Raw genomic sequence first — 24,792 nt, forward strand, 5'->3', positions numbered from 1 at the left:
CAAATACCTAGCGATCAGTGGTTGGCTGCCCCTTCACATAAGACTAAGGCAATGGAACACTACATGAAACTGAGTTATTAGGGGACATTTATTAACTGATAGGCCTTACTTTGGGGTGAATATGCTGTTGGGGGGCGGAGTAATCCTTAGCAGCCAGAATATAAGAATCTTTTATTTGGGATCATTTTCTTTCTTTAGAGAAGACCTCTAGCTTTTTGCCTAAGGAGGTGATGCCTAGTTGTCAGGTTTTCTTCCTGCCAAGATAGGGGTGTTAACTCTCCTGTATAAAGACTTTCACCTAATCCTCCTTGACTATGTCCCAAGGTTTTTTTTATTTTTCCCAACAGTAATGCAGTTATTGAACAGATGCAGTTAGATTATTGTGCTGTCCTGTGTATAACCATTGGACTGAATGTAAGATGGTTTGTCAACATCAGCAGCAAGACTGGTGATAGGGCTAAAAATGCATGACAAGTTCTCTTAAGACTGGGTCTTGATTCCCTGTTCCAGGCTGACCGACTTAATCTAAAAAGAATGTGCAACATATAAATATTTTAGGATTATTCCCGTCTGTATACACACTTAAATTTAAAGTAGTTCTACTACCATTAACTTATCCTAAAAGAATCGCCTAAGAATGCCAAACATTATTTTGTTTGAATGCCATGGTTATTTTAGTTTAAAAGCATTTCCTTCAAAGCCGATTCTCTCTTTCATCACAGTATAGCTCTGGCAGTGAATTAAGTGGTCGAGGATTCGATGAAACTGTGGCTAATTTCTGGTTCCAACCTGGGATTTAAAACAAATTGATTTATTTTAAGGCTACTCACTCTCAAATTTAACACACTGTCCTTTTAGCAATTTGTACACAATAAAATAATTTGTGGGATTTATGACAAAGAAATGTATTTTATTATTATCATTATTATTACTTGAGTCAGAGAGAGTCTCACTGTGTTGCCCTTTTTGGAATGCAGTGGCTTGATTATAGTTCACTGTAGCCCTGACCTCCTGGGCTCAGGTGATCCTTTGCCTCAGCCTCCCAAGTAGCTGGGACTATAGGCGTGCACCACCACACTCAGCTAATTTTTTTGAAGAGACGAGTTTTCACTGTGTTGCCTAGGCTGGTCTCGAACTCCTGGGCTCAAGTAATCCTCCTAACTTAATCTCCCAAAGTGCTGGTATTACAGGCATGAGCCACTGCACCTGGCCAGGAATGTATTTTAAATGTGAAGGAGAAAAGACTTAGTCAAAAGGTTGTTTCTTTCGTTCGGTCTCTGATTAATAGGCGTATTACTAAATTATGCCAAAATCTAAATAAGATGAAATAAGTCACATGAATTTGCATTTTGGCATTTAATGCTAGATCCCCAAACCTTTGCTACCGCTGTTATTGGTGGTTTGAGTTTTTGTTTGAAACAGAATTTCACTGTCACCCAAGCCGGAGTGCAGTTGGAATGATCATAGCTCACTGCATCTCTTATCTACAATCATTAACAGTTCTGCTTACTAAAGGTAAGAGTTCAAAGAAGGCTTGAATCAAGTTTAACAGTTATTGCTCAGTCAACCAAAGACCAGACTATTTCAGTGATAGCATTTTAACAAAACTATTATGTTATTTGGTGTATTACTTACATTAACTCTGCTATTCACAATAACACTCAGAGGCACCCTGACATTATCACCATCTCAAAGATATTAATTAATTTGCCCAAGTTATACAGAACTTGTAAGAGGTAGGGTCCACATCTGACTCAGATTTTTTAATTTTTTTGAGTTGGGATCTCACTTGTTACCCAGGCTAGAGTGCAGTGGCATGATCATGGCTCACCACAGCCTCAACCTCCTGGGCTCAGGCAATCCTCCCCTCAAACTCCTGAGTAGCTGGGTCTAAGGGCACGTACCACCATGCTTGGCTAATTTTTAAATTTTGTATAGAGAGATGTCTCACTATGTTGTCTAGGCTCAAGCAGTCCTCCCACCTCAGCCTTCCAGAGTGCTGGAGATCACAGGAGTAAGCCATCATGCCCAGCCTTGACTAGAATTTATCAGACTCCAAAGTCCATAATCTTTTCACTATTCTCTACTTCCTTAGCACTTCAACATTTCAGGAAATAAATATTTCTTGATATTTAGAATGGGTAACATTTTATTAACCCAGGGAATATGACTAGAAATGCCATCTCTGGAGGATTTTAAAATGTAATCCAATTTAATTGTGATCCTGGCTGTAGTTAGTAACCTTATGACTTCTCAAGGTTTATTATGGAATCAAATAGTAACTAGGACCTTCTTAAGAATTACATTGTATCCTAGAAATATATTAAAGTAGTTTAGAAGTGTAAGGAATCCCTGTCAACAGCTCTTAATGGTCTTTGTCGTAGAATTGACAATGATGCCGAATCCTACCATTCTTAACCAGGTGAATTCCACAGTCAATGTTCTGAGACCAGTGGGTGTTATCAACTGTGACATGTGCTGTACAGATTTGGGATGCTTTGAAAAGAATGTGTGAAGTGATTTTTTGAATTTCCGTACCATTTGACAAAGTGCAATTGGTGGATTTGTGGTGGTGACTCCTTTGAGAAAGTCATTATTAGAAAATAAAATGAAGAATTAGTTGAACCACAGACATTTTAACCAACTTACTGAGCATTCCATGTATTCCAAATACTTCAGTGATTAAATTTAATATCATCACTTTTTAACAATTTAAGAGATTTTCAAGGATAACTTTGTGTGTAATTTTTTCCTTGTGGTTTTAGAACTTAAATCAGTATAAGATGCTATTCAATTGTATTAGTCTTTTACAGATGCTTACTATGGCATATGCTTTTTAAAAAATACATAGTAATAATAGTAACTAACATTTTTTGAAGGCTTATTAACTGTACGGGCACAGTGCTTAAATTCTATTAGGTGGATCCTATGTTTATCCTTTTTGCAGATGAGAAAATTGAGCATCAGGAAGCCTAAGGGCCACCACTGCTGCTATTTTATTGTGGAAAAATGAGTTCTTTGAATTATTTGGCACCAGGGTGAATAATACAAGGGCAACCTTCTTCAGAAGGGCCATCTCCTCCTCCCAGACTCTAACTTCTCTGAAGACAGAGCCTTCTCTGTATCCTCCATTGGGTCTCACACACAGCCAGTGCTTAATAGCTGTTTCCTAACTACATGAAATTGTAGGTGCTGAGAAATAATTTTAATTGTGGAGGAATCTTTTAAGCAATAACCATGATCTGCCATGGTCTGTATTTAATGAGAAATCTCAGAGAAGAGAATATGAAATGCAAATCATTGCTAATCTAGACATACCTTCTGCCCTTGAAATCTGATCACAAAGTCTGGCCAAATGGTTAAGATAGACAACCCCGTACTTTGCTAGACAACTTAATATTCCTTTCCCTTATTCTGTGAAACACCCTGTCCCAGAGACTCCTCCAGGAGTCAGTCTCTTGATTGGAGCAAATGTTTGCTCCAGTCCCTGCCCAATTTCTTCATCAGTGCTCTGGTTGGTCGCGTTTCTCTGTTAGGCCTCTTGCAGACCAGCCTTAGGCCTGGCTGATTGTTGTTAATGAAATCCTTGCCACCTAAGTATCTCAAATTCATTTCAGTCTTTCTACTGCTGCTGCTTTTGTCCATTGCCTAAATCACTGGTTCTCAAACTTGGCAGCACAATGGAATTATCTGGGGAGTTTAAAAACTGATGCCTAAGATCCCCAGCCCCCATCCCGCCAGGAGATTCTGATTTAGTTGGTATTGTGCATATATAGCCTGGGCATCTGGCTTTTTAAAGTTTTTTATATATATAAAGATATAGCCAGTGCTAAGAATCTTAACCTAACCACTGCCATTGCCTCCTGACCCTCCATATTCAATCTTGGCCACACTCTACTCCCTACCCTGGCCCTCCTTTCTTCTCTGTTAGAATAATCTTTTCAAGATGAAATTTTAATCACCACCTTTGCCCTCAACACTTTTCAGCAGTCCCAATATTCTCAGGTGAGAGGTCAAAAACCCAAATATGGTCTGTAAAGTCTTTCTTATTCTGACCTTGCTGTCTCTCCAGCCACATCCTGTTCTATGATCACTCTTGATTTCTGTGCTCCGGGCCTTTTCACATGATGTACTCTCTAGGAAGCGGTTTCTCCATTCCTTGCCCAGTTAACTTTTACCTTATCCTTCAGCTCTCAGCTCATCATTTCCTCGGGGAAACCATTTGTGACCTATCCTATGCTCCTGTAGCACACAAACTCTGCTTCCTAGAATTTACGCCAGGTGGAACTTTATGGTTGTTATTAAGCATAGAAACCTTGTGTCTATTTTTGCTTCACATGGTATTACCAAAACCTAGTGCGTTGATTAGCACTTAGATACTCTCAGATTATGTACTGAAGGAATAAGTATGAGTGAGTGAAAATGTGTCTGACATCAAATTTATCACCAAGTCCTATTGGAGTCACCTCCCAAATATCCCTGGGATCCATATAGTCCTCTTTGTCTTCCCTGCTGGTCCCAGCCAACATCATCTCTGGTATAATGGCCTCAGGTGGCCTGCATGCCTTCCCTCTTGTTCCCCTGCAAGCAGTGTCTTAACGGCAGCAAGAGTCATACAAATAATGAGTCATTAAGATACAAATACTATGTCACTCCTCTGTTCAATATCCTTCAAAGTCTTCCCATTACTCTTGGAATAAAATCCAGTCACCTGATCACCTTCATCCTCAATCATTACCTACCAAACTACACTGGTCTCCTTTCTGTTTCTCAAATACGCCAAGCCTTCAAAGTGCCAGCTTTCAAACTTTTGCACTTACTTTTGCCTGAAATGCTCTCTGTGTGACTCATTCATATTTTTCAGGGCTCAGCTAAAATTGCATAGACATTTTCCATGCCTGCTCTATTTAAAGTAACTTCCTCTAGCAATCCTTATCACCCTGTTTATTTCCCATAGAGCACTACCACAATCTATTTTTTTTAATGTATTTGCTTATGTTCTTTATCCCCCACCAGAATATCAGCTCTGTGGAAGGTATCTTGTTTATCCTGGTCACTGTACTTGGCAGATAGCACAGTGTCTAGTTCATAATGGTTGCTCAACAAATGATTGACTCATACTGTGGTTGCCAGCTTCCAGAATGCACCCCAGTGATTCTTGTGCCTAGGATCCATGCCTGTATAATCCTCTCCACACTACTTCAGGTCTATCCATGTGTGATTAAAAGGATACCTCATAGGTGAGAGTGTGTCACTTTTGAGCCTCAGTCGAAAAGAGCGTTGCAATGGCCACCTTGGTCTTGGATTGCTGTGTCTAAAGGAAGCTAACTGTCATGCCATCAGGACACTCAGTCAGCCCTACAGAGAGGCCCATGTGGAAAAGCTCTGAAGCGCCCAGCCAACACCAGTGAGTAAGCCACCTTGCAGGTAGATCCTTCAGCCCCAGTCAAACCTTCAAGTGAGACTGCAACCCTCATTGACCTCTCACTGAAACCTCAAGAGAGACCCTGAGCCAGAATTGCCCAACTGAGAAGTTCTCAAATGCCTAACACACAGAAACTGTGAGAGTTTTTAAAAGCATCAATAATGTTCTTAGCCACCAAGTTTTAGAATGATTTGCTACTTAGCAATAGATAATTAACATATATATTCAATCAACGAATGTAGCAATGAATATTTAAATATAATTATCTCTAGGATTGGTCAGATGTCAAACCTCACTAAGTAAGGGACGACTAGCCAAAGCTATTCCTCATCTTGGCGTGCTTACACAGCCTGCACTCTAGGACACTATTTTCAATTTTCTATAGATCTCAATTTGACCATATCTCTTCAGCCTAAATTCATTATTTCTATGAGAGGCAACCATAATTTTGCAGATATGAGAGGTGATAGAGTTATCTTTCATTCTCTCTTGTGCGTTTTCTGTTGGCATTGTCCCTTTTACTCCGAGTGCTCTGTCACAGGCATCTTCCTTCCATTTCCCCTGAAACCTCCCTACTTCAATTTAAAAGCATAGGCTTTGGGGTGCCACATATCTGGGTTTGGCCTGGAATGATGACTTACCAGCTACTTTTTTGAGTAGGCTTTTAAAGTTCTAAGCCTGTTTCCTCTTATTTTTTTTCCTTTTAATTTTTTTTTCCTTTTATGTTTCCTCTTCTAATAGAGCCAGCAATAATAATTCCTACTCCATGGAGACTATGGATGAGTGTGTGCACATTGCATGAATATGTCACTTAGCACAGTTACAGGCACATGACAGGTATTTTAAATCCTAACAACTATCCTAAAAGGGAGTTGATCATTGATAACAATTATCCTAAAGGTAGTTGATTCATCATTTTTTAGAGGAGTAAAAAGTTTCAGAGAAGCCAAGCATGTTGTCCAACACCACGTAGCTAGGATGCGCCAGGCCTGCGGTGCTATGATGCCTGAATCCTGTCCACTACTCCACTCTCCTCCCTGCTGTGTCACCACAATAGCTAGCTACTCCTCCCCCCTGCTGTCCACACCTTCTCCAGCCCATCACAAGCAGAGCCAACAGACTAACATCCTCTGTAGCTGACCGGGTCTCTCCCTTGACTATGATCCCGCAATGGTTCTGGTAGTCCAAATTCCACTTCCCAAACTCCTTCAGTTGCTCTTCAGTCCCAGACACTGCTACTCTGCCAATCCATTTTGTCTTCCACTTGTCCTTCCTACTTTGTCCCCGTCAGGCCAGCACCCTCATCACTGGAGTCTTCCCCGCTCTCACAAACCTCACCATCCTGTCCACTGCCCCTAGTTGCAGTACCCCCATCTGTGCTGTCCTTGTATTTTCTCCACTGTGCAAATCTGACCCATGGAGACCCAGCTCCATTCTTCACTCACGCATGCTGCTCTCTTGGCTGTCCTGGGCCCCAGTGAGCTTGTCTTTCAACCCCTGCTCCTCTGCTTCATGTCAGTCCCTAAACGGTGGCTGTGTCATGCAGCATCTTCCCAATTGGACTATGCACTTCCTGTAGGGCTGAAACCATCGTCTGGACTTTCTAAGGACCTAGCACAATGCTAGATACACAATAGGTGGTAAATATGTAATTGTTCTGCTAAACCTTCATTTGTTCCATAGGATTGGGAAGAATTGGGAACTGTCTTCTAAAATAAGTAAGGGAGAACACCTATTGTGTCCATCTGTCTAACAAGATTTCTTCATATCAGAGGAGTTGAAAGAAGATCCTATGCTGGGCTTGGTGGCTCAGCCTATAATCCTGTGCTTTGGGAGGGTGAGGTGAGTGGATTGCCTGAGCCTGCGGGTTCGAGACCTGCCTGGGCAACTTGGCCAGACCTCATCTCTACAATAAATTTAAAAAATTAGCCAGGCGTGGTAGCGCATGCCTCTAGTTCCAGCTACTTGGAAGGTTGACGCGGAAGGATCGCCGGAGCCTAGCAGGGCGAGGCTGTGGTGGCCAGGAGTGGCCACTGCACTCTAGTCTGGGTGACAGAGTGAGACTCCAACTCAAAAAAAAAGAAAGAAGATCCTGTTTGCTGTTACTTGGGAAGCTAGAGGCCTACCTGGATTCTCTCATGCAAAGGAAACATTTCACACACCCAGCTGGTCTCGAAGGGACAAACTGCTCAACCACCTCTTTTTCCCACCCCCTCCTCAACCTCCAGCAGCTTTTTCTTCTCTGGGCCTCATACTTCCTTTAGCCCTAACCTATGAGGGGAGATCCCCCCAAAATGGAATTTATTTATAAAAATTGTGTGTTCATTCTTACATGTGTAAACTTCAGTCACCTTCAAAGTACTCTCTGTTTAATGCAGTGTACCTATCGAGATGCTTTCTCCACTGCTCAAAGCAGTCTTTGAACTTTTTGATGTCTTTTAGTGCTTCTGCTGGTTTTCGTTTTACCTCTTCCACACAGGCAAAACATTTCTCTTTGAGGACTTTGTTTACCCAGGAAAATTTTTACAAAGTCACTCAGGCGAGATCAGGTGAATGGGGGAGTAGGGCACAAGGGTCATGCCATGGTTGTTCGAAAACTGCTGATCACTCACCAAGGTGTGGGCGGGTGCGCTTGTAAATCACCCAGCATGAAAAGAGCAAGCATGTTGAAAGAATCTCCAAGAAAAAAAATTCACTGAAGCAGAGCACAGCCTCTCACAACAACACTAGCTGGTACAGATGCTGATGGATTCCTTGATCACTCACCTACTGAGGGAAGCCCATACAACAAGAGACCCACCCTCCAAAAGGTAATTCCGGTGTTCTGTGTTTTGTGTTTTGGGTCTCCCTCTTATGTCTTCCTAGCTCCCGGCTTCCGTTACCACAAGCCCCCGAAGGCCCTCTCAGGGACCTCAGCCCCTGTACCCTGCACTCCCTCCCATATGTCCTTCCCTCATGACTTAATCCTCTCCCCAGCCTCCTCCCTCGGCTCCCTTCTTTGTCAGGCCCCAACCTTCTCTGGGTTTCCAGAACCCAGCTCTGCCCTGCTCATAACCTCTCATCCCAAACCCCTGCTGTGAATTCCTGGCCCCCATCCCAGCTTCTTCTATTGTTCCCCTATCCTTGGCTTAACTCTCCCCAGATCTGCCTGTCCCTGCCTGGTCCCCACTTTTCCTGATTGCTGTGTTTACTACTGTTCCCTGGTCCCAGTCCAGACCATCTCCTCCGGTATTCTGTATTTTTTTTTAAGTAAAAAGAAAGTGGCTTGCTTTAAAGAAAGCTATTAAATAATGGTAGAACAGGTGGCACTCAGCTGTGACAGAAGCAGTATAGCTTCAGAGTCAAGCACCAGTTGGGAGTAAAATGACCTGGGTTGGAACTCTGCTCCTACAGCCTAGCTGTGTGATGTGGGACTAGTCGATGAATTGTCCCTGGCGTGGCTTCTCCACCTGTAAAACTGGGAAAATAAGAGTACTTACCTCAGTGAGCTACCTTGAGGACTAAATATGTGGCTGCCACACTGTAAAAGCCCTTCCAAATGCTGAGGTTTACTCGCTTAGAAAGTCTATCAGTGAAGAGCCAGGCATGGTGGCTCACACCTATAATCCCAGCACTTTGGGCGGCTGAGGCTAGAGGATCATTTGAGCCCAGGAGTTTGAGACCAGTCTAGGCAACATAGCAAGACCTTGTCTCTACAAGAAATCAAAAAATTTGCTGGGTATGGTGGCACACGTCTGTAGTTCTAGCTATTTGGGAGACTGAGGCAAAGCCTGAGCCCAGGAGGTTGGGGCTACAGTGATCTGTGATCCTGCCACTGCACTCCAGCCTGGGCGACAGAGTGAGTCCCCAATTCAGAAAGAGAGAGAGAAAGGAAGAAAGTCTAGCAATGAAGTAATTCGTTGAAACCACTAAAATGCAAAGTATCAATGACTGCAGGAACACAGTGTTTAAATTGGTGTTCATGTGTCCCTCCCCAGGGTCCTGTCTGTTGGGGAGTCTTGGTCCCCTTCAATACTCTCCCACTTGCCAAAGCATAGAAAAATATGAAGGGAATTTGGAATTTTGGAAACATGCCTTCAAATATCAAATAATTGTTTAAAGTTTAAATCAGAAATAAGAAAAGTTTCCTCAACAGTATATTTAGGCACAATAATAATTTTGTCATGTGACAAGGGGCTCAGTGAAGAGTGGTCGACCAGGTACAGTGGCTCACACCTGTAATCCCAGCACTTTGGGAGGCTGAGGGAAGGAGGATCACTTTACACTAGGAGTTCAAGACCAGCCTGGGCCACACAGTGAGACCCTGCCTCTAATTTAAAAGAAAAAAAGAGTGGGTAGGCTTGAAACTGCTTCTTACCAAGACCATTTGTGTATTTTCATTTATAAAGTCTCATATACAGGTAGCTTGGAAGGGAGAAAACATGGGTAGTCTTCTAAATTCTTCCAACACCCCCCTACACACAATTATCTATGCCCCTACCTTGACTGGTCCCAAATGTGCTCCCTGAGATGGTAAGCCCATTGGGGATGTTGATGTGTGGCCCAGGCAAGGTGAATCTTGGAGAGTTAAGAATAGTTGGCCTTACTTACCAATCTTGTAAAATGGCAGAGAATAGTCTCTTTGGTAAGTGGTTTCTTTATACCATGGTTCAGCAGGTTTTAAATATCTTCGGAAACAAATACACTGAATGAGCGTCTGTTGGTCTAATTGAGGCTGGTACTGACTTTTTCTCTTGGGTGGAATCGTCAAGTCTATGAGTGGTCTAAATGGAAGTAGAAATCATTTGCTGAACACCCAGTAGAAAAAAGCAGTTCATTTTCCCATCAGCTGGAATCCATTCCCAAAGTAGCCATGAGATTGACGTTGGCAGGACTCCCATAGCTCCCAGGCCTGCACTAGCAAAGTTGCAATGAATGACTCATCAGGGCTTTCAGGCTCCTGTTTTCCCTTCAGCATCCATCTTCCTTTCTAATCCCAGGTCATAGAAGGCAACCTGCCTCAAAACATCCACCAAACCTGCCCATGCATGGCTACTTCCCAAACTCCAGATCTCCCTGGTGCCCTTCCTTTGTAATCTTTCTACGGATCTTTGGTTCCTTAAAAAAAACAGTACGTTCTTTTCACCAGACTTACCACTATGGTGCATGTAGAGGTTTGATGGGCCTGAAATCAGTTATAACCTCCCTGTATCCCCAGTCAGATAGGGACCCTTGGAAGAAAAAGGTAAAGAGCCAAAGTGTAATGGCAAAATGTCATCATACACTTGGAGTATACATTCACTGGGACAACTTGTTTGAGATATGGGTATAAACATATGTTCACTAGTGCATGTGATATGTATTAAAAACCTTGAAAATGTGCATATATTTTATCTCAGCAATTCCAACAATGAGGGATGTCAACAAAGACTTAATCTCTGAGGATGCTTGCCAAAGCATTTTTATGATAACGAAAAGGGTGGAAACAACTTTTATGTTAAAAAAAAAAAAGAGAGAGAATTATTTAGACAATGATACATATGTAGGAATACCATGCCATCATTTAAAATAATGCTGTGGTACTTGCTTCAGCAGTACATATGCTAAAATTGGAACAATACGGAGAAGATCAGCATCACCCCTGCACAAAGATGACACACAAATTCATGGAGTGTTACACACTTAAATAAATAAAAAGTGGCGCTGCAGAATTATAACTGCATTGAAATGGAAAAAAGTCCACAATATATTAAGTTTAAGTAAAGGTTTCCATGGAATTATGCACTTTAAATGGATGAATTGTTTGGGATGTAAATTATTTCAATAAAGCTGTTACCAAAAAAAAAAAAAAAAAGGTTCAAAATACTATGCTCTCTATGTTGGTAGCAATCTGGAGGATTCAGCACCATTATCTCTGGGTGATGGCATCGTGGATAATTTTCAATCGTTTTTTGATTATTAATGTTTCCTACATGTTCTAGTAAACACATGTTTTTAAACCATAAAATAGATGAGATGAGAGCTGCTGAGTGAAAAATATTAAGTATTGACTGAGCTTTGGGTACTCTAAATCCAATTAGAGTGAGTAAGATGTAGCCTTGTATGATTATATCTCTGTGACCTAATCACACTTGAAGAGATCTAAAATTGCCTCCTAAAAATCAGTTATGTTTGCCTGATGTGGTAAAAACTTGACCATAATGTGCCTCCTTTAAGAGAGTGTGTTAGCAGAAATAGAGGGGCTCTGCCTTAAGTCCAGAAAAAGCAAGAGGGAGAATCTGACCATGCTTGTGGGATACTGAGCAGGGAGAGATGCTGGCTAGGTGGAGATGTGCTCTGTTGTGGCTAGACCGGGAGAAGCATCAGGAATACCCACCCATGTTCTGGGGCTTTTGAGATTAAAATATATATATATTTTCCACCCATCTCTACTCATTCTTATTTCGTGCTTAACAGGTACCTTGTAAAGCGGGTGCCTTAGATGATGGGCAGAACTCCTTTTCCTACAAAAGTATGTTCCCAAGGTCAATCAAAACATTAACTGTCTTGTGGATGTGTCAGTCTCTTCTGAGTTTGGGTTCTGTGTGCCCGTCACTGTCAATCTGATCACTTCTGTGCCACTGCTGGCTCTGACTTCTGAACCAGACCCCTGGTGACTACCCTTAGATATACCCCGGCTGAACTGCCAGCCTGCCTGTGCCTTTGCCGGGGGTATTTCTGTAGAACCAGAATAATCTCCCTTTTCAAATAATACATCAGCGCCCTTCTAAAGACAAGACTCTCACTCAATGGAAGGACCCTAACCCTGAAAACCTCAAGCTGGTGGAGGAATATATCTGGGGAAGGTAAGCTATTAGATTCCTACCGAGTTATACTATAACGACAAGAACTAAACTTAGGTCTGGTCCTGAGAACTTCATTATTTCCTGGTTTTGGTCATGTTTAGCTTTGTTTTTTTTCTTCTTATTCTTTTTTTTTTTTTTTTTCTTTTTTTGAGTTGGAGTCTCACTCTGTCGCCCAGGCTGGAGTACAGTGGCACACTTGGCCACCCCAGCATCGATCCACTGGCTTCAGGCAATCCTTCCGCCTCAGCCTTCCAAGCAGCCGGAATCACAGGCGTGAGCTACCATGCCCAGCTAATTTTCTGAGTTATTGTAGAGATGAGGTCTCAAGTTGCTCAAACTGTTCTTGAACCCATGGGCTCAGGGTTCACCTCAGCCTCCCAAAGTGCTGGGATTACAGGCTTGAGCCACCGTGCCCGGCCTCTTCTTATTTCTTAACTAGAACCTTAATAAGCTCATAGATTGACATTTGCATTTGGTTTTCTTCTTAAGAACAATGTTGGACAGGCACAAGTATTGAGAAAGTCAAGGTTCCCTGTAATTGAGTCATCCTCTGGTGGGAGGACTGATATTTGGGGAGTGGTGGATTGGAGGGTTGGTCAGTAGTGGGGAAATTATCAGAGTCCACACAGAAGACAACGTAGAGGGCATACCTGTGGAGTTGGACCATGAACAGCTCTGGCAGTGGAGTTCTGTCATTTCCTTTCTTGTCTATCCTCTGGCAGAGAGCATAGCCCTAATAGTTTAATACAGTATGGATTTGAGCTAGAAAAAAGAGCCTTCAACTAGGAACTAGAAAATGTGAATGGCCGGGCTCGGTGGCTCAGCCTGTAATTCCATGCTTTGGGAGGCTGAAATGAGTGGATTGCCTGAGCCCGCGGGTTCGAGACCCGCCTGGGCAGGCGAGACCTCATCTCTACCATACTTCAAAAAATGAGCCAGGCGTGGTAGCGCGCGCCTGTAGTTCCAGCTGCTCGGAAGGCTGAGGCGGAAGGATCGCCGGAGCCCAGCAGGTCGAGGCTGCGGTGGCCGGGAGCAGCCACTGCACTCCAGTCTGGGCGACAGAGTGAGACTCCAACTCAAAAAAAAAAAAGAAAAAGAAAAAATGTGAATAGATTCAAGCCCAACTTTTATGCCAACTGACTGTGTCACTTCTCTGGGCTACATTTCCTTCATCTAATTTAATCAGAATGACCCTTAGACTACTTCGTTTGATATCTATTACATTTAGACTATATGCTGTTCTAAATCGTAGATGTGACTTCCTTCTCTGCATGGAAGATAATCAGGAGTTGACTATCAAAGGCAATTTAGAGACATTTGTGAAATAGACTTGATGATGAACTCAAATAGTATCAATCATATGTTGAGTACTTACTATGTTTTGGAATTTTACATCAATTATTTTATTTAATAGATAAAGCAACCAACACTCAGAGAATAAATGAAAGTTGCCCAAGGTCAAACATTTCATAAGTTACTCTAATCGCTGCTTTTAACTACTCTGGTGTTTAGCCTCTCCTAACTAGAAAATAAGGTTAAAGTGCCTATGGCTTTTTACTTTCTTTTTGTTAAAACCACACCCGGAAGGGCAGAAACCATTTAGGCTAAATTCATAATTTGAGAAAGAAACTGAGTCTCGATAAGGTTTAAGTTATTGGATCAAGTTGAAGTTCTAAACTCATGGTGTTTCTTAAATTTCATTGATGATTTAATACAATTATGCACTTATTGCTGATTTTAAAATAATACATGCTCATTAGAGAAACTCTGGAACACAGAGAAAAAGATTAAAGAATAAAATACAAAATATCAATTATCCCATCACTCCTTTAAAAAAGCCATTATTAACAGTTTGCTGTATTTCCTTCTAAATCTTTTCATCCATTAATACTTATTATTGCTATCATTAGTATTATTACAAAATATGTATCCAGTTTTGTTTTTTTCTTTTTTCATTTAACATTCTAACTTTAGTGGCATGCACGGAAATCCAGATTTAGGACTGTGTCTCACCTAGGAGCTCTCTTTGCACCATAATCCAAATGAAGTCTTGCCAGCTGCCCAGGATAATAGCCTTGTAGGTCTCTTCCTTGGTGAGCAATGAATATACTAGTGGAGGAAGGGAGCAAAAAGCAGTTACAACAACTCGATAATTCATTCTTTTCAGAAGAATACCAGCTGGGGGATAATAAAAAGTATGTTTGGTCTTTGTCCCCATTTTCTGGCACTGAGCTCCTGAAAACCATGACATTTCCCTGTAGGAGTGTCTTTTGTTATTCATAACAAGCCCTTGCCACCAGACCTGAGTTTATGGTACTTGCAGGCCTCCCTCAAAGTTCTCCTAACATAAGGTGCTGAAATAGTGATCCATCAAAGGTCAATGGGGCGCAGAAGAGGGAGAGGTATCGAGACTTTGGGCAGGCAAATAGAATGGGGAAGCGTTCGGGTGAGGGGAATTACAGACTTGGACAGACTTGGGCTCCGAGTAGTGTCGGGGGGCCAGAGTGGGCCTTGGCTGTCTAGTCTGAAGGGCAAGCAGGGCAGGTTCTGTCTCTGTGCAAACAGAACCTCTGGGAGCTCTGATCTTCAGAAAAACCCACAGGCTGTCTGGGCCTGCCCAGTGGCTGGGATATGACCAAGCCCTGAAAAGTAAATGAAAGCAAGGATTAAGTCATAGGGAGAGAGGGGAATTGGCACAATGAGGGGAACAAATGACATTTCTGAGTGCATGAGGGTAGGAGACAGCTTTCTTAGGCACCCAACTAGTTTCTGAAGCACCATCTTGGAATATTACCCCAGGGCCATGTTATAGTCTGTTAAGAATCCCCCCGAGTTCCAGAAGGACACTCTGGTTTCTCATAGTTGCCGTGTTACTGGCCGCAGACTGGGTTTTGAACGTGGATTCTTCACTGGCATGCATACAACAAACACCTGCTGAATACAGGTGAGTAAACTCCTTAGAAGCATCTGTAAAAGCTCTTTTGAGAATGCAGAAGCCCTTTACCAGCACCAGTGACACTCTGCCCACAGCCTTTTGGGAGTGGCTGTTGGCTGGTTTTGGCAGGAGTAGAGAGAGAGGAGGAAAGTGTGTGTAAGAAGGTGGGTGTGGAGGGAAGCCCAGCTGGAGGGGGAAGTGGAGAAGAGGGTTTTTACCTTCTAAAGGGACAGGCCTGGCCTGACCAGAGGCTGTGCGGCAACTGGCCTCGAACGATGACAAAAACACACGCGAACTCTCCAGACTCGGCTATGGCGCCCAGTGTACCTAGGGCCCTGCCCAGACCAGACTGATTCTACTGACTTGGTTTTCGAGATTCCAGAAGCAGCTTGTAGAAAGCCCTTTCTTTCTTGGGAGGGAGCAGGCAGCCCAGCTGCGTCTGATACCACCATGCATTATTTACAAGTCACCGACAGCTTGGCTTTCTGAGGTGATGTGTTCAGTCCATAGGAGAGCAAACCTGTCCCCTGGGATGGTGACTGTAACCAGAGCAGGATCTGGATTTAGCTGCAGACCAAATTCAATATGTACAGGACAGGACAGGCGTGTTCATCCCTGCCTGAGGTAGGGACAGTGCTCTTCCCTGTTGTGTCTATGCTGTGCCTCACACTTTACAAAGCATTTTTATAGAGATGAGTTCATTGAATCCTCACGGTCACCTTGCAAGGTAAACATCATTAACTGTTTTAAAGACCAGGCTGAGGCTCAGCCTGAGGCTCAGGTTAAAGTGGACTTTCTAAATATCACCCGGCTGGTGAATATCAGAACCATGGATCAAACCCAGGTCTCTAAACTCCATGTTGCATTCAAAGTTATCCATATGTATGTTGTTTTTTTTTTTTTGGAAGAGTTCCATGCTATTTTTATATAAACTCTGTGATTCTCCCACTTATGGGTGGATAGCAAGTAGACATTGTGTACCAAAAAACAAGAAAAGCTGTAAAAACACAGCAATGTCAGCTGGAAGATGCTTTTGACTCAATACAAAGTACTTACTGCACACTCAGTTGTGTCTGTGGAGTGCTATGTGCTTGGGATTCTGTTAATAATAATATTGTTAATAATATTGTCTTTCCACCCAAGAGTTCATAATCTGAAAACCACATTGAGGCAAGCAACTAAGACAATGTGGTGAGTGCTATACCAGTTAAGGAACTGAGGCTCCAGGGAATAAGAAACTTAGCTAAGGACACGAGCTAGTAAGTATATAAGATGGGGTAAAGGCAGAGCTGGGAGACCACCAGGCTGGTGCCTCATCTCCCTACTGGCTCCAAAATATCTCCTCAAGAAAGCGGAGAGCCTCAGTTTCCTCCTCAGTAAAATGGGAACGATATCATCATCTTCATTAATGATTTACCATCATCTAAATTAATGATTTACATGAGAGTAAATGAGACATTTGCATTTGGATACTACCAAACCCCATCTAAGTGTCAGTACCATTCTAGGCAGGATGGGCTGACCCCATAGTTGATTCTGGATCTTTCAAAGACTTCCAGTCGAAGTTTCTAGAATCCATTTAAATCAGACACAAATTCTGTGCCTTTTGTCTTCCATAGCGCACTGAATTTAATCTACTTGAAGTGATCTTTTCAGGAGTATCCTGGGTTCCAAAACAAATGCAACACTCAGCCCCACCCCAAGTGACAGGCTCTCAGTCTGGAACTTGAATTTAATGATTATTAACACTTGCATCTAAGATGATTACTAGTATGAGAATTTTGTGCAGTCACTACTACTTGTGACCTATTTACTATTTACTTTTATTAGCTGTGTCCGTTAGTTTGCAATTCAATTTTACCTAAGATAGCCCTGAGGGCTGGGCTTTTTTTTTAGATTGGAAAATATAGCTATTTAGAAAATAAATTAGAGAGAAGAGAGAGGATAGTCACCTCCCCAAGGTAGGGGAAGGGGCCAAAGCTAGGAAACGTGGTGGCCATAGCTCCAAGACCCACATGGACACACCAGAGTTTAACAAAGCACTGGCTAGGGTTGGGCATTTAAGGATGAACTGGATGAATGTGCAGAACTGCAGAAGGATAGGCCCAAGTACCATCAGTCTCCAGGATCCCAAACCACACATAAATGACAGAATGACTTTGTTCACTCGTTCATTTTAATGTATTCAACAACTGTGCTTAGAGGGCCAACCACAAATGCCAGTCTGTGAAGCAGACGGTGAGATAGTGACTCGCAGAGAAAGACAGGCAAGCCCTATCCCCGGAAGCCAACCTGAAGGTACAGCAAAGTACTGTGACCACAAGCACAGATGGGGGTGGTGCCATACCTATGGGCTCAAGTCCCTCTTTTGCCAGTGCCGACCACCAGCCGTGGGACCTAAAACAGTCCTTTCACCACACTGTTCACTTGGTTTCCTCATCTGGAACTCACAGTTTTGAAGAGTAAATGAGTGATATGATCAGGCATGGTGGTTCACGACTGTAACCCCAGCACTTTGGGAAGCTGAGGCGAGAGAATTGTCTGAGCCCAGGAGTTCGAGACCAGCCGAGCAGCATAGCAAGACCTCATCAACTCTACAGACAATTGAAAAATTAGCTGGGCATGGTGATGTGCACCTATAATCCTAGCTACTTGGAAGGCTGAGGTAGAAGGAGTGGCTGAGCTCAGCAGTTCGAGGCTATAGTGAGCCATGCTCACGCCACTGCACTTGAGCCTGGGCAACAGAATGAGACTCCGATCTCTCCCTCTCTCTCTTTCCCTATTTATGTGTATATATGTGTGTGTGTGTGTGTGTATATACACATATATATGTATATATATATATATATTTTTTTTTTTTTTTTTATCAGTGAGTATGCACTTAGAACAGTGTTTGGCACCCAGAGTTACAGAAGCATTAACCATTATCATTCCAGTAGGTGAGAGAGACAGGAAATAAAGACATAGACACAAATGATGGGAAGTTATGATAAAGACTATATAGGCAATGAAAAAGGATGTGAGGTACGGAACAACTGGTGGAAAAGGAGGCAGAAGAAGATCTCCTCTAGACAGGGTGGTGAAGGACCGACTTTCCGAGCAGTTGCTGGCAGAGCTGAGACATACTGGGTGATGGGGGCTGCTGGGGAAGGGGAGAAGGGGCAGTCCAGGGAGAAGGAAGCCATAGCCAGAAGCCCTGAGGCATGAAAGAGGCCATGGTCAAGGGCTGGAGCTAGGAGAAGGTCGGAGAGGTGGGCAGGGGGCAGTCCTTGCAGGGCTTTGTTGGCCTCGGGCTGCGGGTTTGGGTTTTCTGCTAAATACAATGCAATGGAGGGCTGTGATCCGATCTACATTTTATGAGGCTCAGTCAGGAAAACAGATTGTCAGAGAACAAAAGTGGGGGGTGTTGATGCACAGCGAGAGGTAATGGGGAGCTGGACCAAGGGAAGGCAGGGGGTTGGAGAAAAGCCCTCCCACGAGAAGTCTAGTTTGGAGAGAGAACGCATGCAACTTGCTGATGGATCAGGCTCCCCTATTGTTGGCAAAGTCAGGAAAGGCATCAAGAGCTGCCCTACAGTGAGCAGTTAGGGCCGGACGGTGGGGCGCCAAGACTAATTCAGGCATAGGGAGAGCCAGCCTTCCCGAGGGCAGCTCTGAGGACAGCCCCAGAGAGCTGAAGACAGCCCAGCCTTAGGCCTCCAGGGGGCCCCAAGGCCTGCTGCATCCTGTCCCACCCAAAGCCCCAGACTCCCTGTGAGGCTGGCCCAAGCCAGGCCCAGCAACTGATTTGTCTCCACGGTGCACCAGGAGGGAGCATCCAAGGAAGATTTTTCAATTTCTCCAGATGAAGCCACAGTTAAATAGGCCCCATGGTGGACAAAACATCTCAAACATGCACAGAAGGGGCAAGGGCTTGTGGGGAGGGAGGGATCAGGCAATACTGGGACCAGCCCCTGCTCCTCTCCCCTCTCTCCTCCCCCCCTCCCCTCTCCCCTCTTTCTGGTTTCAGGGAGGGAAGGGCAGCCTCTGCATGTTCTCTGAAAAGAGGATTCTTAAGGTATCCAGGAAGGAAGCATCCTTCCACTCACTCTTCCTTCAGTAGTTTCGGGGAGTAAAAGATTACTTCTCTTTGTTGACCAAACACTGCTAAAATAACTAAATGCTCAAATAAATATGAGCTTTGTTCAAATCCATGAAGCCAATGGGACTGCAGGAGCTGACACCAAAATCACAGCATGAGGGTTGCTCCCCAGTTTCACAGCTTCTGCATCTCTGAAGACCCCATACTGAGTGGGGCTCCAATTTACAGATTGTTCATCTGATATTGGTTTTAGGACAATAAAACATGTCTGGAGCTTGTTATTCTTATGTTGTAGATGAACTTGGAGAACAAGTGAAACTCATCGTTGGTTTCTGTCTGTATCTGTATCTGTCTGTGTCAGTTCCCACATTGCAGAAGCGTGGGAGCAGTGTTAGTTTTACCCCAGGCAGAGTAAAGGTGTCCCATCCAAACTGTGGACTTGGGTCCCCATACTTCTTGCTAAAGCCCTTCCCAAGCAAAAACCAATATCTTTCTGATCTTTGGGGAACTTGCAGTTGTCGGCTTTCTTGGATTCTGCCGTAAGTATGGGATTTCTATTTTCACAACTTTCTCTAAGACCAAAGAGACTTCACTAGACCCCCTGGTAGTTGTCTCTCCATCACTGAGCAGCAATTCTAATTCCTCAAGGTGCCTGTCTGCCTGGCCTCAGCTCTAGGAGGCTCTGCATCTGGAAGAACATTACCTGGGTGGGATCACTGGGCGGCGCTCAATAAATTCTCGGAGTCGGATGGCGGTCATGATGGATGGGAATCTGAAAAATAATTCTAGAGTGAAGGTTCATCTTGCAAGTTTATATGTATTTCCATGAGTGAGCGATCTAGTACCACAAAGTCCATCTTGAAAGAAATCACCATAAGAGAATTGACATTGCAAACTGGGCACAGTGACCGATGCCAGTAATCCCAGCACGGGAGGCTGAGGCGAGAGGATTGCCTGAGACCTGGAGTTTGAGACCAGCCTGGGCCACATGGACAGACCTCTTCTCTACAATATATCAAAAAAATTAGTGGGACGTGGTGGCCTGTGTCTGTAGTTCCTGCTACTGAAAGGCGGAGGCAGAAGAATCACCTCAGCCCAGCAGGTTGAACCCATGGTAGCCATGATTGTGCCACTGCACTCCAACCTGGAGTGAGACTCCGACTCAGAAAAAAAAAAAAAAATGACAGAGTGAGACTCCGACTCAGAAAAAAAAAAAAAGAAAATTGGCACAGGAGAAGGACTATCCATAAGTTTCTGCTGAACTATTTAGGGAAGAAAATAAGACTAGTGAAAAAGTAAAAAGAAGCCGGGCTCGGTGGCTCAGCCTGTAATCCCGTGCTTTGGGAGGTGAGTGGATTGCCTGAGCCCACGGGTTCGAGACCCACCTGGGCAACTTGGTGAGCCCTCATCTCTACCAAAAAAAAAAAATCAGCCAGGCGTGATAGCGTGCGCCTGTAGTTCCAGCTACTTGGAAGGCTGAGGGGGAAGATCGCAGGAGCCCAGCAGGTCGAGGCTGCGGTGGCCGGGAGTGGCCGCTGCACTCCAGTCTGGGCGACAGAGTGAGACTCCAACTCAAAAAAAAAAAACAAAAAAAAAAAGTAAAAAGAAATGGCAAGCATAAGCCAATATATATACAGATATGCTTTTCTTTAAAAATCAAAGAATGCCATGGCTTATGAGGGGATGGAAAAAAAATTAAAATAACTTCAAAACAAAAAACATCAAAGGTACTGTGCTGGTCATGTTAGTTGGGCACCATCTCCTATCTCCCTTCTTGGGCCTTCCTACCGCACAGGCTTGCAAGCCAAGCTTCCCAGAGTCCCCTGCAACTAGAGTTCTGGACGTGAATTAGAGTCCTTCGATGGGATGCATTTGCTTGGGATTTGGAAAATGGAAATGAGGCAAGGCCATTTCCTGCTATGTTGACCTTTCCTACTGGCAAGCAGTGTTGTGAAGATGTGGTATCTCTCTGCAGTAGAATGCCACGGTCTCATTTCCAGCTTTGGGAAAGTGAAAAAACAATTGCTATGAAGGCAGTGGCTGGACTCTCCCAGCTGGTTCACACTCCAGCTTCTGGGTGTGGAGCAGTAGCTTCCCGAACTGGGCAGACACAGCTTCTCAGGTAGTGGGTTAGTTTTGGGGAAGTGTTCTAGAAGCTTCCTGGAGGCCCTGGACAGTGTCTACTTCTCCAGCTCTTTCCTTGAAAGCACCTCATCCTCTATATTAACCCCTTTCTGTTTCCCATTCTGACCCCAGACTTAAACATACAATCGATATTGTTTCTAGTCTAAAGTATCATATTATATCCAATTACTGTAGAATATGGCTTGCCACAAGCAAATCACTACATTTGAATATTCACATGAAAAAGATTCAACAATGGGGAGGGAAACTGAGTTCTGGGGGACAGAGGTAGGAGAAAGCCCTACTTTGTACCATTTACCTTTTGTGCACCTTATGAATTTTGCACTGTGTTTATATTATATATGCATAAAGACAGCTGGAGCTCTGGTTTGTGTAAACATGGCTGATGGTGTAGCAAGAGAACATTGAGACCCATGTGACCTGTAGCAAACCACTTCCCCATTCTCTGCACTGATTACAGTACTCTCTAGAGGGTTTAATAAGGCAATAATGTGTGAGAGAGTGTTCCGTTACCTTAAAAGCATCTTTGAGGAAAGAGAAATATGAGTTCCTATTTATGAGCATGGATTATGTGTCAGGTAATCTATATTAATTCCTATTAGCCTCCCAATAACACCACAAAGTTTTATCACTATTTTGTTTCCCCCAAAAACTGAGGTATTAAACAGTCAAGCAACTCATAGGAGGTTACCGAGGAGCCAGGATTGGAAACTCTGGCTCCAGAAACATTTATCTTAACTACTATACTCTTTTCAAAACAATCACAAAGCAACCAGACCATGGCCAAGACAAAACTAGGGCTATTCAAAAGAAGCAGTAACTAGGAGACTGGAAAAAAAAAAGTGTGGGATGCCTCCCTTTCTTCCCTTTCATAGTCAAAACTTAACTCATTGCCGGCTGGCTGACTAGCTGCTTTATTTCACCTCTGAGTAATGTGTTTTTCAAAGCAACTTGAACATTTTCAACAGTGTTTTATTGCAACAGAATTGTTGGCTGACTATCCAATGGAGCCTGTTCATTATATAATGTACTTTTACTGCTTTGATTAATTAAAAAAAGAAAGAAAGGAGAAAAAAAAAAGAAGAAATAATGAAAGAGAAAATCTGGGTAAACACAATTGAGCTCTTGCTTAACTTGATAACCCAAATTCAGAAAGCTTTCTGACGGCTAGATTTTGCTCCACTAGAAGTGAGATGCTAGAGAGAAGAATGCAAGGTATTCAGGACATCTGTGTTCATCACAAAGACAGCCCCAACTATGCCTTTGATGAGAGAGTGATTACTGAGTGCCTAGAAATTCTGAATCAGCCTTGTACGGGAATAAATTGGTCATGGGTTGGGTGTGTTTTTAAATTTGTAATTATTATGGGTACTCAATTGTTGTATATATTTATGGGATAAGTGTAATATTTTGATACAGGCATACAGTGTGTAATGATCAAATCAGGGTATTGGAATCTCTATAACCTCAAACATTTATTTGTGTGTGTGTTAGGAACATTTTAATTTCACTCTTCTAGTTATTTTGAAATATACAACAAATTATACTTCCCTATTGTGCTACAGAACACTAGATCTTTTTCCCTCTGCCTAACTGTATTTTTGTACCCATTAACCATTCCTTCTTTGTCTCCTCCTTCCCACTACCCTTTCCAGCCTCTGGTAACTATTATTCTGTTCTCTATCTCCATAAGCTCATTTTTGTTTTTTACCTCCTACATATGAATGGGAATGTGCAATTGTTATCTTTCTGTGCTTAGGTTATTTCACTTAGCAGAATGTCTTCCAGTTCCATTCATGTTGTTGCAAATGACAGAATTTCATGCTTTTTTTTGAGACTGAATAATATTCCACTGTGTATTTATACCATGTTTACTTTATCCTTTCATTGGTGGACACTTACGCTGGCTATCGTGAATAGTGCTGCAATAAGCATGGGAGTGTAGATCTCTCTTTGATATACTAATTTCCTTTCTTTTGAATATGTACCTATCAGTGGGATTGTTGGATCATATGGTGGTTCTATTTATGACTTTTTGAAGAAGCACCATACTGTTGTCCATAGTGGCTGTGCTAATTTACATTCCCACCAAGAGTGTAAGAGCGTTCCCCTTTCTCCACATCCTTGCCAGCATTTGTTATTGCCTATTTTTTTGGATAAAAACCCATTTTTTACTGGGGTGAAATTACATCTTATTGTAGTTTTGACTTGCATGTCTCTGATGATTAGTAAGGTTGAGCACTTTTTGATACACCTGTTGGCCAGTTGCATGTCTTTTGAGAAATGTCTATTCAGATATTTTGCCCATTTAAAAATCTAATTATTATTATTATTATTGAGTTATTTGAACTCCTTATACATTCTGGTTATCAATCCTTTGTTAGATGGGTAGTTTGCAAATGTCTTCTCCCTTTCTGTTGCCATGCTTTGGCCGTTCCATGAAAACATTCTCAGAGGAACACAGTAACCATGGATTTTGAGTCTAAGCTCCCCGAAGACCCTCTCTGGGAGCAGTTACAGATCTTTAGAGAATTTTCTCTACTTTATTTAAGGGATACCAGATTACATTTTGTATCACTAGTTATCATCTTTTGGGTACATAAGGAAATGTAGTTGAAGTAAGATAGATCAGTACATTTTATTTTAGTCAATCTTAAAAAATATAGCCACATACCAAATCCGAATGTGATAACTCAAGTATGAACATATGGTAAACTTATCATCATTTTCATATTCACAGCCAATACTGTACAACTGTTGTTCTCAGCACCAGGATCAACATGACTTTCATCTCTCTTAAAATATAGAATTTGTAGTCGTGCTAATACAAGGTTCTTACTTAGACGTGCCCCAATTAAAATACTTCCAGAGCAAACAAGACTTCTATCTGTACTCTTGCCTCATTCAATTTCAAACTAATTCTGGGAAACCTTAGAACACTTTTTAAAAATGAAAACATAATATGCCCAGAGTAAATACTGTTGGAAGATAATTTCAAAACCATTCTTAATTCTACCCATGCACAACTATTTTCATGTTTTTAAATCCCTTATATACACATGCATACTTAAATGTTTGAAACCACAGCAGATATTCTATTTCCTATTCTTTGGTTTTCATTTAACATTATATCGTGGAACTTTTTCCACACTGCTAGAGTAGTCTTTTTTTTTTTGAGTTGGAGTCTCACCCTGTCGCCCAGACTGGAGTGCGGTGGCCGCTCCCAGCCACCGCAGCCTCGACCTGCTGGGCTCCGGCGATCCTTCCGAGTAGCCGGAATTGCAGGCATGTGCTACCACGCCCGGCTGATTTTTTGATTTATTGTAGAGATGAGGTCTCGCCTGCCCAGGTGGGTCTCGAGCCCGCGGGCTCAGGAATCCAC

The 24,792-nt window shown here is 42.8% G+C and overlaps 1 protein-coding gene across 3 annotated transcripts in view; it reads right to left on the reverse strand.

Annotated features, from left to right (window-relative positions):
• Positions 1–650: 650 nt before the first annotated feature.
• CUNH1orf100 (chromosome unknown C1orf100 homolog) overlaps positions 651–24,792 on the reverse strand; it is a 25,595-nt gene continuing 1,453 nt past the window's right edge. Inside the window, exons 2-5 of one of the 3 annotated variants that reach the window (XM_008055259.2) lie at positions 19,969–20,037; positions 14,263–14,358; positions 10,016–10,092; positions 651–789 (exon numbers count right to left, since the gene is read on the reverse strand). In XM_008055259.2, the coding sequence (XP_008053450.2) occupies positions 695–789; positions 10,016–10,092; positions 14,263–14,358; positions 19,969–20,024 (324 nt within the window). In that variant the 5' untranslated portion in view covers positions 20,025–20,037 and the 3' untranslated portion in view covers positions 651–694. Of the gene's footprint in view, positions 790–10,015; positions 10,189–14,262; positions 14,359–19,968; positions 20,038–24,792 lie in introns of all 3 variants that reach the window. The other 2 variants (XM_021711001.1, XM_021711002.1) reach the window with 2 other exon arrangements.

This window comes from Carlito syrichta, unplaced genomic scaffold (genome assembly GCF_000164805.1).
Source record: "Carlito syrichta isolate Samal-C Ts95f unplaced genomic scaffold, Tarsius_syrichta-2.0.1 Scaffold301797, whole genome shotgun sequence".
Taxonomy (NCBI): Eukaryota; Metazoa; Chordata; class Mammalia; order Primates; family Tarsiidae; genus Carlito; species Carlito syrichta.